Source organism: Phodopus roborovskii, unplaced genomic scaffold (genome assembly GCF_943737965.1).
Source record: "Phodopus roborovskii unplaced genomic scaffold, PHOROB, whole genome shotgun sequence".
In the NCBI taxonomy this organism is placed as follows: domain Eukaryota; kingdom Metazoa; phylum Chordata; class Mammalia; order Rodentia; family Cricetidae; genus Phodopus; species Phodopus roborovskii.
Genome location: NW_026126598.1, coordinates 5559303 through 5575059, shown reverse-complemented (window position 1 = coordinate 5575059; position 15757 = coordinate 5559303). Strand labels below are relative to the sequence as shown.

Genomic DNA, 15757 nt, shown 5'->3' with positions numbered 1-15757 from the left:
GTTGGACAGTTCACAACTGTCCATAAGTCCAGCCCCAGGAGATCTGACACCCTCTTTTAGCTTCACCGGAATCTGCACTCACATGCACATGACTGCACATACACAGAAAACCCATTATCAGGGGGCAGACAACTGCCTGGAATACTGTGACCCCAGGGTACAAAGAATCTAGTGTATGTGGGTATCTTCACACAGACTCACAAACATGCATGGGATAAAAAATACCAATAATAAAATAAATAATTTTAAAAGTTCTTCCTTTTACTGTTCTAAGTAATTCTGAATGTCAGCTATTTTCCCCCAGTGGGTCACAAGGTAGCTAAGCACAAGATTAGGAGTAGAAGAAGAAAAAGAAAACAGACAGAAATCAGGTACTAGCGGTCTGACCACATTCGTGTGTGTAAGTTCTTAACATAAATTCAGGAAAATAAATATAGCATTTAAACAAGTCAGAATGTTTCCGGAACCAGTTTCAGCAGTTCAACTTTGAAGTAATCTTAGCTATGATCTCAGCACCTCGGAGGTAGCAGTGGTGTCAAGAGCTCAAGGTCATCCCTGAACACAGCAGGTATGAAATGAAGCCAGCCTAAGCTACATAGTGAGACTCTGTCTGAAGAAATGAACAAAGAAACCTACCTTTATTTCTTATAAGTTCTTATCTTGTGTGTTTTGTTACGGTGATGAAACACTTACAACACAATAAAATATTCAGGAACAACTGTAAAGACTGATTAAAACTGGGGCTGAGGAGATGGCTCAGTAAATAAGTAACTGATGCACAAGCATAAAGATTTGAGTTCAATCCCTAGCACCACCTCAAAGCTGAACTGACAATATGCTATGCACCTGTAACTTCAATGCTGGGCACTGACACAGAAAGAACCCTAGGACTTGCTAGCCAATCAGGATAGCCAAAATGTTGAGCTCAAAGCTCAGTAATGGACTCTGGTGAGATGACTCAGCAGGTAAAGGTGCTTGCTGCCAAGCCTGATAACCTGATTTCTATCCCTGGGACCCACATGGTGGAAGAGAAGAACCATCTCCCAAAAGCTGTCCACCACAAGTAAGTGGTGGCAGGCACGCTCACCCATACTAATTAACTAATTTTTTAAAATTTTGATACAGGGTTGCACTACGTAGATATGGATGGCATGGAACTAGCTCTGTAGACCAGGCTGGTCTCCAATTCAGAGATCTGCCTGCCTCTGCCTCCCAAGTACTGGAAGTAAAGGTGTGTGCCAACACAATTGGCAAAAAAAAAAAAAAAAAAAATCTTCTAAAAATTACGAAGGACAGCAACTGAAGAAGGTGGTCTACCTAACTACAACTTCTGGCTTCCACACACATGTATACCTATCTACATATAAACACATACAAAAACCACACACACAAAATAGATGAAACTCTCATCCTACTAGTGGATCTATATATGTACCAAAGTATGCACTCAGACCTCAGACCCTCATATGCTTTCTGGAGCCACCACATTGCCTCTGTATACACACGTTCTGCCCCTCAGAACCAAAGCTCTACTGGCCAGAGAGGTTTGAGCACAACCTCACCCTTTGGCTGAATATTTAGGTATGCAGACCCAAGGTGAACCTCAGAAGGAAGTCAGGCATAACCCGAAACCAAAAGTGGATCAAAGTGGATGCAGAGAAAAGGCCTGACTGACATGTGAGCTGTAAAGATAGAGAGGGTGCACTAAACACTAGCCTCTTAGGATGCTCAAAATTGAGTGTGTGTGTGTGTGTGTGTGTGTGTGTGTGTGTGTGTGTGTGTACGAGAGAGAATGAATTAAGAACTCAGATGTCATCAAATCCTCAGTGATCTCCATTTCCATCCAGCATCAGAAGCTGGGCCTGCAACACAGTTTGAAGAAGCACAGGGAGATCTTCCTACTCTTCTGTGTCTGGTGGTGGGTGTGTGGTGGGTGTGCATGTGCTCACATGGAGGCCAGAGATCAACCTCAAGTGTCATTCCTCAGGACTCCATTGCCCACCCCACCTCCCAAGCACGGTCTCCCACTGACCAACTAGACTAGACTGACTGGCCAGTGAGCCGCTGGGACCCTTCAGTCTCTACTTCCTCAGTGCTGGGATTCCAAGTCTACACCCCAGGTACTTTCCTGACTGAGCTCTCACCCCACCCCCAACCCCCAGTTTACTGCCAATCCCTTCTCTTAAGCCACAGGGACAATACTGTACATTTGCAGCAGTAGGAGCCAAACTTGGGTTCTTCTGGCTTTGTGCTTCTCCTAGGAAGTATTAAATGTACAGATACTTATGGAAGTAAATGGCAGAGCAGAACAACTAAATCCAGTTTCCTACACAAAAGAAAGTAAAGACAAAATTAGGGGGAAAATTCCTGTGGCACAACTAACTCTCAAGAAAGAACTTTCTAAACTGGGTGGTGGTAGCACACACCTTTGATCCCAGAATTCGTGAAGCAGAGGCAGGTAGATTTCTGTGAGTCCAAAGCCAGCTTGGTCTACAACAAGAGTTCAAGAACATCCAGAGTTGTTACAGAGAGAAAAACCAAAAAGATGAAAAAGAAAGAACTTTCTGGCCAGATGTTGGGGTAATCCAAGTACTGGACAGACTGAGGCAGGAGGATCAAGGGCGGCCTAGGCTATATTGTAGGTTCCAGGCCAACCTGTGTTGGGCTAGGGTTGGCAAGACAACTCAGCAAGGTACAGCTTGCTGCCCAGCCAGACAACCAATCTGGGAAAGAAAGAACTGACTCCAGCAAATTGTCTTCTGACCTCCACACATACAGGATATGTGCATCCACAAACATACACAACACCTAACTAAAAATGTAAAAACAAAAGAGATAAGTATTCTTTTCCATACGTAACAGGGGGGAGTCTGTTTACCATGCAGTCCAATGAGCACACCGTGTCCCTCCCTGCAAGTCAATAGACTAAAAATGTCATGAAATCTGGATTCCTTAATCTTGAACTCCTTAGCTGTGACTCTGCCTTCATGAGACTTGTGGGGCAAAGGTACTCACTGTGACATAAAGTCTGTTCTGCTGATATCCTGAATAGTGGGTCCCTTTGTTCCTGATACTTGAGTCTTAGGTCTTCTGCCTACACCCATCAATGTTGGCAGGCTTGCTTACTACTTATAAGCAGGGCAAAAGTTCCAGTTCTTCACTGCCCTTAATATTTCCAGCAAACACTACATAGGAGCCATTCCCACCCTTAGCCATGAGAGCAATACATGAGAGCAAGTAGAAGCATCAGATGGAGCTGAGGGTGTAGCTCAGTGGTAGAACACTTGCCTTATTTGCTCAAGACACTGGGCTTGATCCCCAGCACTGCTCATAACAAACAAACAAAAACTCTACCAACCTGAGCCATCACTCAGACATATCAGACTGACACAAATAAGCACTGATATTACCAATGGCATTCTTATACATTCGAGAAGAATGTAAAATAGCACAGCTGACAGGTGATAGCTTCTTTCTAGTTGTTTTGGTTTTCTGACATAGGGTCCTACTCTGAGGCCCATACTGATGTCAAACTCATAGTGATTCTCCCACCTCAAGCTCCTGAGTACTGGCATTATAGGTGTGAGCCACCACCCCCACCTACATATTCTATTGTGTTTACTCATTGATTCAACAAATATTGTTACATACTGACAGACACCTGGGCCACTACCTTAAGCAAAAAAGCTCTATGTATCTTAGTGTTTAACATGAGCAGTATATAGCTCAGAGACTGAATAAAGAAATGCTATTAATATTGAGTATTTTTTCTTTTTTTTCTAGACAAGGGTTCTCTGTATAGCCCTGACTGCCCTGTAGACAACTCAGAGATCTGCCTGCCTCTGCCTCCCAAGTGTTGAGACTAAGGGTGTGTGCTACCATCTCCCAACTTAATAATCTTGAAACAATGAAATTTTATGAGACTTTGTTTGAGAACCAAATAAAATCTGTGTATATAAAATCTATGGAACTCTAAAAGTTGCTAATAAGATATAAAAAGAGATATGTAAGATATATGATATATATCTTATATATATTATTTTGATATAAAACATCTCAGTGTAACATCAATATATACAAACCCTAGGAAATATTTTAATAAAAAAGTCATATGGTGGATGTAAAACAATTGATATATAAGGGATCACAGACACAACTACACTCCTAGAACTTGAGAGGTTGCAATAGAGTCAACATTCAAGATCAGCATGGACTATGAAAGACAAAAATAGAAATGAAGAAAGCTTAATGGTAATGCTGTAAGTAGTAAGACTTACATTGACACTGAATAAAATTCATATAAAATATTAGTAAAATGACATAAGTTCCATTATGTCAAATGGCAATAAAATTCTCAAGACTTTTTGGAACTCAGAAAATGATCCTATATTTCACCAGCAACAATCAACAGGGAAATTTTGTGGGTGATGGTGTCAAACACCTTTAATCCCAGCACTCAGGAGGCAGATGCAGTCAGATCTCTGAGTTTGAGTCCAGCCTGATCTACAGAGTGAGTTCCAGGACAACTAAGGCTATGGAGAAATCCTGTCTTGAAAAGCCAACACCAAAAAACAAACAAACAAACAAACAAACAAAACCCCCCACAGGACAGTTTTTAATTTTCTAAATTAACTTTCTAAATTTTCCCTGCATATTAGTTAAAACAGTATGAACTCAACAGGTGGTGGTAGCCCACACTTTTAATCCCAGCACTTGGGAGGCAAAGGCAGGTGGATCTCTGTGGGTTTGAGGTCAGACTTGGTCTACAGAATGAGTTCCAGGACAGGCCCCAAAGCTACACAAGAAAAACAAACAAACAAACAAAAAAGTTTGAATTCTAAAAAATACAAAACCTCCAAATGAATCCTAATACACCCAACATATAAAATAATATTAAAGGAAGAAGGGAAAGGCAGTGTTTTAGACAAACAGTTATGAACAACTGGCCAGCAAACTGACATCCCTCAAAATAACTGGAAAAACCTGTTAAAGAGGCTAAGAGATGATGACTCAGTGGTTAAGAGCACTGGCTGCTCTTGCAGAGGACATGGGTTTGATACCCAGCAACACATGGCAGCTTGCATCCACCTGTATATAACTCCAGTTCCAGGGGATCTGATACTATGGGTACAGAGATAGATAGATAGATAGATAGATAGATAGATAGATAGATAGATAGATAGATAGATAGATAGATAGAACTCATAGGGATGCACCTGTCTCTGCTGGGATTAAAGGTGTGTACCACCATATCCAACCTTTTTTTTTTTTCTTCTTCTTTTAGAGAGGGAAGAGATGACAAAGTCTCCAATTTGTCATACTATGTGACCCAAAGTGACCTGCAGTCCTCCTAACTAAGTCTCCCATGTGATGGGATTACAGGTGTCCACCATCACACCTGGTACAACTTAAAAACTTTGGAGACAGATAGATGAAAGACCTAACATATATTTATGAAATTTCTATGCCTAGAAGCTACAAGAAAATCAAGAAGGAAGTGAAATTTGAACACCCAAATTTTAAACGTCCATCAGTTTTTAAAAGGCCTCACCTGTGACCAAAATAGACAGGCAAAAATAGAGTAGAAAATAACATTTACATGTGACAATGAGGCATGTTCTTATAGAGAGAGGTAATATTAATAAAAAGCCTGAGATTGGTTGGCAGCTGGCGGACAAGGACACAGGCAGGTTCTCTGCAAACCCTGAGCAGCCTCCTCGAAACCCAAGTGGAAAGTCCTAGTACATACGCTTGACATTTTGATATATGCCTTCAAACGGGCCTCAGAAAATGACAGTGTCTGCCATCCCACTCATAGGGTAAGGGAACCTACTTCCCACAGCCTCAGAAAACTTTAATTTTTGCTAATAATCAAGTTGCCCAATGTCATTGCTATTTGTCTTTAAAGATTTTATTTTTAACTATGTGATATGTGTGTATGTGTGTGTGTGTGGGGGTATCCTGTGTGCACTTGTGAGTGCAAGTGCTCAAGAAGGCCAGAAAAGGGTGTTGGGTCTCAGGGAGCTGGAACTATAGGTAGTTGTGTGCCCCCAACATGGGTGCTACAGGTTCTCTGCTACAGGTTCTCTGTAATGGCAGTATGTGCTTTTAACCTGAGTGCTTTCTTCAGCACCCTATTAACAATTGTTATTGATATGTTACCATGCATATGTTTTTCCAAATAGATTACCCACTGATAATCTCTGCATTTGTGCCTATATCTCTAAATTTTCCCTTTGATTCCCAAGTGCTCTTTTTGAATGATCTTTTAGCCTTCTTTCATGTTATGAATGCACCATCACACAAAGATAAGGCATTTCCAATCTGTACACAGGTTTTATCAACTTGTCCACTTGATACACATTTCTTTCTTTCGTTTTGTTTTGTTTTTCGAGACAGGGTTTCTCTGTGTAACATCCTTAGCTGCCCTGGAACTCACTCTGTAGACCAGGCTGGCCTTGAACTCAGAGATCCACCTGCCTCTGCCTCCCGAGTGCTGGATCAAAGGCGTGTGCCACCACCTCCTTGTTCCCATTCCTTCTAAAAGCAGTATTCCGTGCATACAACTGACTTCAGGTTTCCATTTTAAGTGTTAGAAAACAAAGTATGTAAACACTACTCTGTCCAAGTAATCCCAAAAGATAATCAACCCCGAGAGACACAATTTAGAATGAGCTGAGCCAGCGGCATTCTTCAGGACTTCCAGGCAGCTGTGCTCAGCTACACCTTCTTCATTTGAGCAATTAGAGCTCTAATCTGAGCATGCCATTCCCGAGGCTCAAGATAATCCAGCTGTACTAGCCTACTGTCCTCTCTCAGTGCTCTTCCAGGGGAGCAGCCTGCACTCAGACAGGCAATTACTAACCGGGCAATTACTAACCACCTAAGCAATCAGTCTTGGCCCCACCCAAGGAACAGCACTCTGCGACATAAAGCATCTCCACCACAGGAGGGTTGTTTTCAGTTCTGCTTTAGCCATGTCACCTTTTCTCACATACTTCTGAGTCACAAGGTCTGAGAATCTGACTTTATCCAGGTCCTAAGCGATGCAACTGGGAACCACATTGGAAATTACGGCTATAAAGAAAGTACCACAGATGTGACTCAACTCATCTCTCCTCCTGACTCGAGGAGGGGATGCCCTTTTCTTTCTTTCTTTCTTTCTTTCTTTCTTTTTTTTTTTTTTTTTGACAGAGTTTCCCTATGTAGCTTTGGAGGCTGTCCTGGAACTCGCTCTGCAGACCAGGCTGACCTCGGACTCACAGAGATCCGCCTGCCTCTGCCTCCCAAGTGCTGGAATTAAAGGCATGAGCAACTGATGTATGGTGATGCCCTTTTCTTTTTTAATTATTTTTATTTTATTCATATGGTATTCATATGTATATCTACATGCTGCATATGTGCCTGGTGCCCACAGAAGCCAGAAGAAGACAGGCTGTCTGGAACTGCAGTTACAGGTGGTTGTGAGCCACCATGTGGATGCTGGGAATTGAACCCAAGACCTTGAAGATCAGCAAGTGCTCATAATGTCTGAGCCATCTCTCCAGCCTGAGATGTCCTTTTCTGAGTATGACAGAAGCCTGTGCCAACCTCCTGCTAAGAACTGGAAAGCTAGAAACAGTGTGAAGTATCCCTGTTTAAAGGCATCATCACAAGTGCACCAAAGAGCTTCTGAAGATTGAAACAGAATTTGCTACATAGAAGCCAAGAATTAGTGTCTCAAGATACTAATTATAAAGAACTTTGGGGGTTTTGTCTTTCTTTTCTTTCATGTACTGAAGAAGGCAACCAGAGGTCTGTGCACACTATGAACATACTGCATCATGGCACTGCACACCAGACCCTGTGATATATTTTAGTCAATCTATCTCATTAGCTTTCAATTCTGTTTCTAGAATTCTCATTTGCATTATCCTTATTGTAGTCAAAGCTTTGGTCACTGGTCCAACTCATTCTTCAGGGTACATTTAAAAAACAATGTCAAAGGTTGATGGAAATGCAATTAAGGAGTCACAACATTACACAACTGTATTTAGGCAAGGATGGTCCCACCTACTATTTACTAAGGGTAAATAAGAACAGTCTCCTGACCACACCAACCATGCTGGCACTCTAGAAATCCTATTATTACGGAAAGAGTAACTTTTCAGTGTGCAAAACAAAGACAATGACTTACTAGCTGTGTACCTAAGATGTTCCCACCTTAAACATAAATCTTGTGTGTGGGCTTTTCAAGCTAATGATCTCTGTGCTGAAGCTAGTTATCTCAAAACCTACTTCAAGAAATGAATCCTCACTCTGGTCTTGTTATCCTTTCAGTCCATCTCATGTTCCTGTCAGCCTTTTCCATCCAAAACACACACACACACACACACACACACACACACACACACAGAGAGAGAGAGAGAGAGAGAGAGAGAGAGACAGAGACAGAGACAGAGACAGAGAGACAGAGAATTCTGACTGCCCAACAATATAAAATAGATATACTCAAGAGAGAGAGAGAGAGTATTCTGACTGCCCAACAATATAAAATAGATCTACTCAAGGTGCTTTCCAGATAGCACAGAATCAAAGCAAAAGCTGAAAAACAAAATACTTCTGAGGGTAGTCTGAAGACTGTGCAGTCTTATCTGGATCATGTGAAACAGACCCTTGATTAAACAGTAACATCAAAACACTTGGATCACATGAGGCCAGGAGTAATTCAGCTAAGACGGAACAGAGCAGACAGCCCTTCCAAAGCATGCTAAAGTTAAAGGACAGAGCTGAAGAGTTTCTGGTTATCTTTCAAGGTCACTAAACCATTATGTTCCTTTCTTGGCTTGCTAAGGAGCACAGCCACCTCTACAGCCCTCAACCAGAAACTTCAGACGTCAGCCCTAGCATATGGTACAGAGCTGGTCCTTGATACCACCATCTACTCCAAATCACTCATATACTCATTCATCTGGCTTGGCATGTTACTAGCAGCAGGCTGAGCATGTCTTCACAAGTCATTAAGAATCATTTCTGGAACAAGATATGCTCTACTTAAGAAAATTATGGCATAATACAAAGAGATTTTCATCCATTAATAAACATTTTGAGTCTAATCTCTAAAAGCATCTTTTAACTGTGCTCCAAAGTGCCATCTAAAGGGGGAAAAAAAACTGCTCTAGCAAATAGTATGCCTAAAATTAGAAAATTCTATATACAGTGTAATAGAGGAACTACAAAAACAAAATATTGTCATTATGTATTTTTGGTTTGAAACACATAGAAAATTGTAAATATATCCTATGTAAAAATCCCCCAAATTATGAGACATGTATGATAAGGCCATGTGACATACATTATTTCTATGCTTTTGTGTGTGTCTGCCTCCCCAGTGTTTGTACTTAAAAAACAAACAAACAAACAAACAAACAAATCCAGGCATGGTGGCACATAGCTTTAAACCCAGGGAGGCAGAGGCAGGCAGATACTGTGAGTTTGATGTCAGCCTATTCTACACAGTGAGTAGGACAGTCAACGCTACAGTGAAGAACTAACTCAAACAAACAAAATGAATAAAAATAAAATACAAGATTAGCATAGTTTTCATATAAAAAAAACCAATGGTACTTTTAAGTTACTAAAGTAAATGTAGGTTAATACAAATATATACTCTTACCCGAGAAAAAACCAGAAATACCTCCATGCTAAAATCATGAAGTACAAAGATAACCAATACACATGTGGCTATCTGAAGACATTGTGCTTCCTAATTCTGATAGACAGCAGTGGCAGCAAAGTATAAAAATCAGAAATTGATAAGGGACTATGTATTTAGTATTCTGCTCTTGAAAAGTTAAAAGTTCATGTAAAACTTTTTTTTTAAATCACAGCTTATTTTTATTTTCTAAAAAAAACTGTAATAACAACCCCCTTTTTTCTTTCAGAGTCAGGGAGATGGCTCACTGAGTAAAGGCGCCTGCTGCTGAGCCTGACAACTTGAATCTGATCTCCAGGACCCATATGGCAGAAGGAGAAAATCCCACAGATCATTCTGACATCTACACACACCCTGAAAATGCAATCACATGTGTGCAGCATGCTCACACACATACAAAGTACAAAAATTATTTTAAACCCCTTTTAACGTTTAAACATTTATTTTTATGAGTGTTTGCCTGTGTGTGTGTGTGTGCGCGCGTGTGTGTGTGTGTGTGTGTGTGTGTGTGTGTGTGTGTGTGCAAGACCTGTGTGTCTGTTGCCTACCAAGGCCAAAAGAGAACATCAGATTCTCCTGGTACTAGAGTTACAGATGGTTGTGAGCTGCTATGTAGGTGCTAGGATTCAAACCCAGATCTTCTCCAAGAGCAGCCAGTATTCTTAACCACAGAGCCATCTCTCCAGCCCACACCCCACTTAAAATTTGTTTTTGTTTTTTGAAACAGGGTTTCTCTGTATGGCTTTGGTGCCTGTCCTGGAACTCACTTGGTAAACTAGGCTGGTGCCTCTGCTTTCCAAGTGCTGGTGTTAAAGGCGTGTGCTACTACTGCCCAGCTCCCACTTAAATTTTTAACCCCCACATTTAATTTTAAAATGCCACATATTTGATTAGTGACTACAATGAGTGGCAACTCAGTTGACTAGCTTGAAAAGTGATCCATAACTCAAGAACCACATGTGATGGCATAACTATATAGTGGTCTACATAGTGAGTTCCAAGACAGCCAGAGCTACATACAAACAAAACAAGATTTTATTCAGTTCCTTCATAGCCACTCCCTAAGGTTAGAGCCCCCATGGCTCTGGCTATCTTCCTGCTTCAGATTCTTTAACAATCTCCCCAGTATCGTTTGGGGAAAAAATAAAAAGCTTATGACTCAGGGCACGGAAGGTAAATCAGTGGTGAAGTACTTGAAGAGCATGTGTTCCAGGGCCCTTAGTACTCCCACCCCCAAGAAAGCTAGTCTACAAACCCCTACCTCAATGTAGAATGTTCTATGATCATGACTTACGACGCCTGCTACATCTAATTAACTGATCATAACCACAATTATTGGCTGCCCTGGTGATCAGAAGCCTGGTAAAGTATGCTACCAGAAACAAGGAAAAAGCATTCTCCTATACCACCGAAGTTACACTTCCTATGCCGGTGGGAAAAGTTTCAGTAAAAAACAGAAATCTCTGAAAACAGGCAAGGTGCTGGAGAGACAGCTCAGGGGTTAAAAGCATGTACTGCTCTTGCAGAAGACCCAAATTTAATTCCCAGCACCATATCAGGAGATTCAACAACGTTGTCCTCTGGTCTCCAAGGGCACATTGTGTGCACATACTTATGTACACATACACATAATTGAAAAAATAAATGCAGCCATCAGAGTCTTCAGCATGTTAGGCAGGTTCTTTTGTTATTCTGACATCACTAAGCTGCCCAGGCTGACCTTCTCTGGTAATCCTCTACAGTCTCTTCTTCAAGCATTTTAGGAACTTTATTCAAACATTAAAAACTGCCAGTTAAACTGGGCATGATGACACATACCTTTAATCCCAGAACTTGAGAGGCAGAGGCAGGCAGATTTCTGTGAGTTCAAGGACAGCAGCCTGGTCTACAGAGAGTTCCAGGACAGGGCTACACAGAGAAACCCTGTCTCAAAAAAAAAAAAAAAAAAAAAAAAAGCAAAACAGTTAAATAATAATCAGTGTGATAAAAATCAATTGTTCCCCCTGTACATACTACTTACAGTGTTGTCTGCTAATGGTAAACATTGGGTAAGATTTGCAAAGTGTTCCTTTTCCGTGAAACTCTCATTTTTATCATAGTAACTTTATTTACTATCATGCTAAGAAAGCCACTTAGCAGCATTTCTACGGACACATAGGTGTTGGTTGGATGGATAACCTCTGCTAGAGATGCTTACCTCACAGTCAATAAAAATGAGTGCCAAAACTTAATTGCACACTGTAGTGATGTATTTAAAATTCTATAGTATCTAGCCAAAGCCTGGGAGACATCCATGGAGTGTTCTCATGTAGTCAGCAAAGTACTCATAAAACCAATAAATGCCCAGGGTAGATTGAGAGTGGAGAGGTAAAAGCAGACTTTTCTGTTATTGGAAATTTATAATGGAGCTGATCTTAGCAAATGAATCCACAATTCAACCCAAACATTAACCAATTCAAGACAGTACCTAACCCAGCACTACATCAGACATCAACATCTTCAACCATGCAGCAGCAGCCTGTGTGTGAAAGCTGCTGCTTAAAGTTTATCTTGGCCACAGGATGACCTTGCTTCATGCCCTGTCACCAGCACAGAAAAGCCCCAACTGGCATCTCTGCCCTGCATATCCCTTCAACACCTGCTTCATGTACTTGGGTGACCTCTTCTCCTAGTCCCTGCTCCCCCAACACACACTCACCTGCCTCCAAAATTCCTACTCCAGCTTGTTGGTCTGAATTGTTACACATTCTTCAAGACACTTTAGGAAGGTATGCCCTGATCCCTTCTTCCACCTTCCACACTTGACAAGGGTGGCCTGTGCTCTAATCCTCATCGCTCTATGCTAGCACACACCATGATAGAAACATACTGAAATATTTTTTAGGGTTGTTTGTTTGCTAGGGATCTAACCCAGGGCCTTAATGCAAACTAGGCAAGCACACTATGCCAGTATTTTTACTGTTCACCTCTCCCCTCAACTGGCTAACTTCTAGAGAACAGAACTGTGATTTTTTAAAAAAAAAAAAAAATTGCTTACATGTATGCGTACACATCATGTATGTGTCTAGTGCCCCGGGAGGCCAGAGAAGGACATTAGATCCCTGGACCTAGAGTTACAGACAGTTGTGAGCCACCATAGGAGTACTGGGAACCGAACCAGGGGCCCCTGCAAGAGCAGACAAATCTCTTAACCACTGAGCCAGCTCTCTAGTCCAACTTTTTTAAGCAAGTAAAAATTCAAATCCTGACAACTTCTTAACTCTCTGGTTAAGTAAAACGCAGGGCAGTGTTAGTGAACAGCTTTAATCCCAGCACTCCTAGAAGGAAGATACAGGCAGATTTCTGTGAGTTTGAGGCCAGCCTGGTCTACAGAGTGAGTTCCAATACAGGCTACAAAGCTACACAGAGAGAAAAAAAAAAACCAGAATCAGTAAACCACCAGGCATTGGTGGAGTACACCTTTAATCCCAGCGCTCAAGAGACAGAGGCTCTGTGAGTTCAAGGCCAGCCTGATCTACAGAGCAAGTTCAAGACAGCCAGGGCTACGGAGAAACCATGTCTTGAAAAAACAAATCAATAAATCTTAGAGACTCTCTTGAGATGATCACACCCATGTCTTGAAAGGGTATTGTCCTTTTAAGAGTCTCTCCCTCTCCCTTAATACCTGTGCTTAAATCTATGACAAAACTGTTTCTTAATACATTCCAACTTCATCAAAAACAAAAAGCAGGGCTGGGGAGTCGGCTAAATCTACAAAGTACTTGCCACATATGCATGAGAACCTGAGTTCAGATCCCCAGTACCCACGAAAACAAAAGGGGGGAGGGGGTTGCTTCACTTCTAACACCAGCACCAGCACTTGCAGGCAAAGACTGGGAGATCTCTGTAGCTTGCTGGATTGCTATGGGTCTCCAGGTTGACTGAGAGACCCTGTCTCAAAAACCAAGTTTAGTAAGAAACTGAAGATCTGCAACATTAGCTAGCCTCTGGCCTCCATTAGTGACACAATGTGAACACACATACCAAAAGAAACACAGGCAGTGGCCCACACCGGCAATCCCAGAACTTGAGAGGCACAGGCAGGGGGATAGCTCCAAGTTCAGAGTCTTGCCTGACCTACACATGATATTCCAGGCTAGCCAGGGCTGCACTATGAGACCCTGCCCCCGACCCCGCCAAAAATAAATACACAACCAAAATAAATAAATGGTTCCCCAAACAGTAGTTCATAAAGGCTGAACGGAAGCTGGGGATATAGTTCAATTAAACAGATCCTATCGAGCATGTGCAAACCTTAAAGTCAGTCATACTGTAAGTAGCAATCTTCTTGACAATATTGTAACCAAGGTTGTCTGTCCTCTTAACCAGGTAATGCTGTAAACTTCTCCTGCCAAAATGCCACCTCTAAACTCCACAGGCTGACGGAGCTTACCACATTCAGCCACACATTTCCTAACCACAGAGACTGGTCATCAGCTCTGAGACACAGCCAGCTGCCAGTGACCTAGTCTCCAAGACGCTTCCCTCTTTGGAGTGAACTTCCGCGAGGGGATGAAGGGACATCCCCTCCGCTCTTCTCCTAGACAGCTCGGCATCAGGGACTGCCTTCATTTATTTTTTCCCTATAAGCCGGTCTTGCTATGTGGCAAAGGCTGGCCTCAAAGTCCCGGCAATCCTCCTGCCTCAGCTTCAAGACATCTCATTCGGAGACACCCATAACCTTGCCACTACCACCTGGTAGAAGTATTCAAAACCCCGCGCCACAGCAGCCCGCGCCATCCGCGAGACCCACGCGGGGTCCGAATGTGATCCGCCCGGCCGCAACCACAACTCCGGACTCCGGCAGAAGACCGGAGCAGCGTCCTCCCGTGAGCCCGAGTCCCGCCGAGCTGTGAAGAACTCGGCCGAGGAGGAGAGGCCGAGCGCGGAGCTCCGGCGGCCTGGCGCCCGCCCGCCCTCCCTCCCGCCCGCCTAAGTGGCGGAACGGAGCGGCCCGGGGTCAGCGCCCGGCCGGCCGCCACCGCCGCCACCCCGCTCCAAGGGGAACGCGCCTCCCTGGACCCCGTCCCTCCGAACCTGGTTCGCGGCTCCGCCGCCGTCCGACAGCCGCTCCCAGCGCCGCTTCAGTCACTGGGCTCCCCGCCCCGCCCCTGCCCCCGCACGCCCCGCCCCCGGCTCCACAAGCACGCGCGCGTTGCGCACGTGTCGCGTCATTTCCGTGACGCTTCGGATTTCCGGGGTCTGGGCGCTACCCGCCGGAAAAGGTGTCCGACTCAGGAGGTTGACCGCCAGAAAGGCTGGAGGGACAGCGCTTGGGAACTTGGCACACCGAATAACCGCAAGACTCTCGCTGACGTGTCCGCGGATTGCGAGAAGCCACTGCTTCCCCTGCCATTCCTCACTTCTGCTTGCACTAGCCTGAGGGCGACAAGAAGCCCTAAGAATGGTCATAGCATGGAATAGGACATAAAAATCTGAGAGGAGCCGGGCGGTGGTGGCACATGCCTTTAATCCCAGCACTTGGGAGACAGAAGCAGGTGGATCTCTGTGAGTTTGAGGCCAGCCTGGTTCTACAAAGTGAGTTCCAGGACGGCCAGTATTGCTACACAAACCTTGTCTCGAAAAACAAGCAAACGAAAAATCTGAGAGGAATCCCTCAGTCCAGGAGACACTTCCCAGCATGTAAGGAATGCGGCCATCACTAGAAAATAAAAACATGTCTTCTTATGAGGAGTTAGCAGGGAATAAGTAGTCAGAGAAGAGGTCAGAAGGAGAAATAACACATAACTGCTGGACGGTAAAGATAGATAACAATCCCACTTTACAATTGAGATACAACCTCACCGCCTTTGTTATCTCCCCCAGGCCAAGAACCATCGGGTGGAGGAGATAAAATAATAAAAAAAAAGACAAGAGAGTCCATGAGCCCTACAAATGATCAACCCAGAACTATTAAGACATTTCCTAGCTCTGGAAAAACCACCCTTCCTGACAGAATGCCTTTTTTCTGTCTCAATTAATACCTGTTTTCACCCGAGTTTTTGTTGTTGTTGTTGTTCTGTT

The 15757-nt window shown here is 43.2% G+C and overlaps 1 protein-coding gene across 3 annotated transcripts in view; it reads right to left on the bottom strand.

Annotated features, from left to right (window-relative positions):
• Rabgef1 (RAB guanine nucleotide exchange factor 1) overlaps window positions 1-14854 on the bottom strand; it is a 42358-nt gene extending 27504 nt beyond the window's left edge. For 2 of the 3 annotated variants that reach the window (XM_051204803.1, XM_051204804.1), the window contains exon 1: window positions 14415-14488. In XM_051204803.1, the coding sequence (XP_051060760.1) occupies window positions 14415-14473 (59 nt within the window). In that variant the 5' untranslated portion in view covers window positions 14474-14488. Of the gene's footprint in view, window positions 1-14414; window positions 14489-14770 lie in introns of those variants that run through there. The other variant, XM_051204806.1, reaches the window with a different exon arrangement.
• Between the last annotated feature and the right edge of the window lie 903 nt (window positions 14855-15757).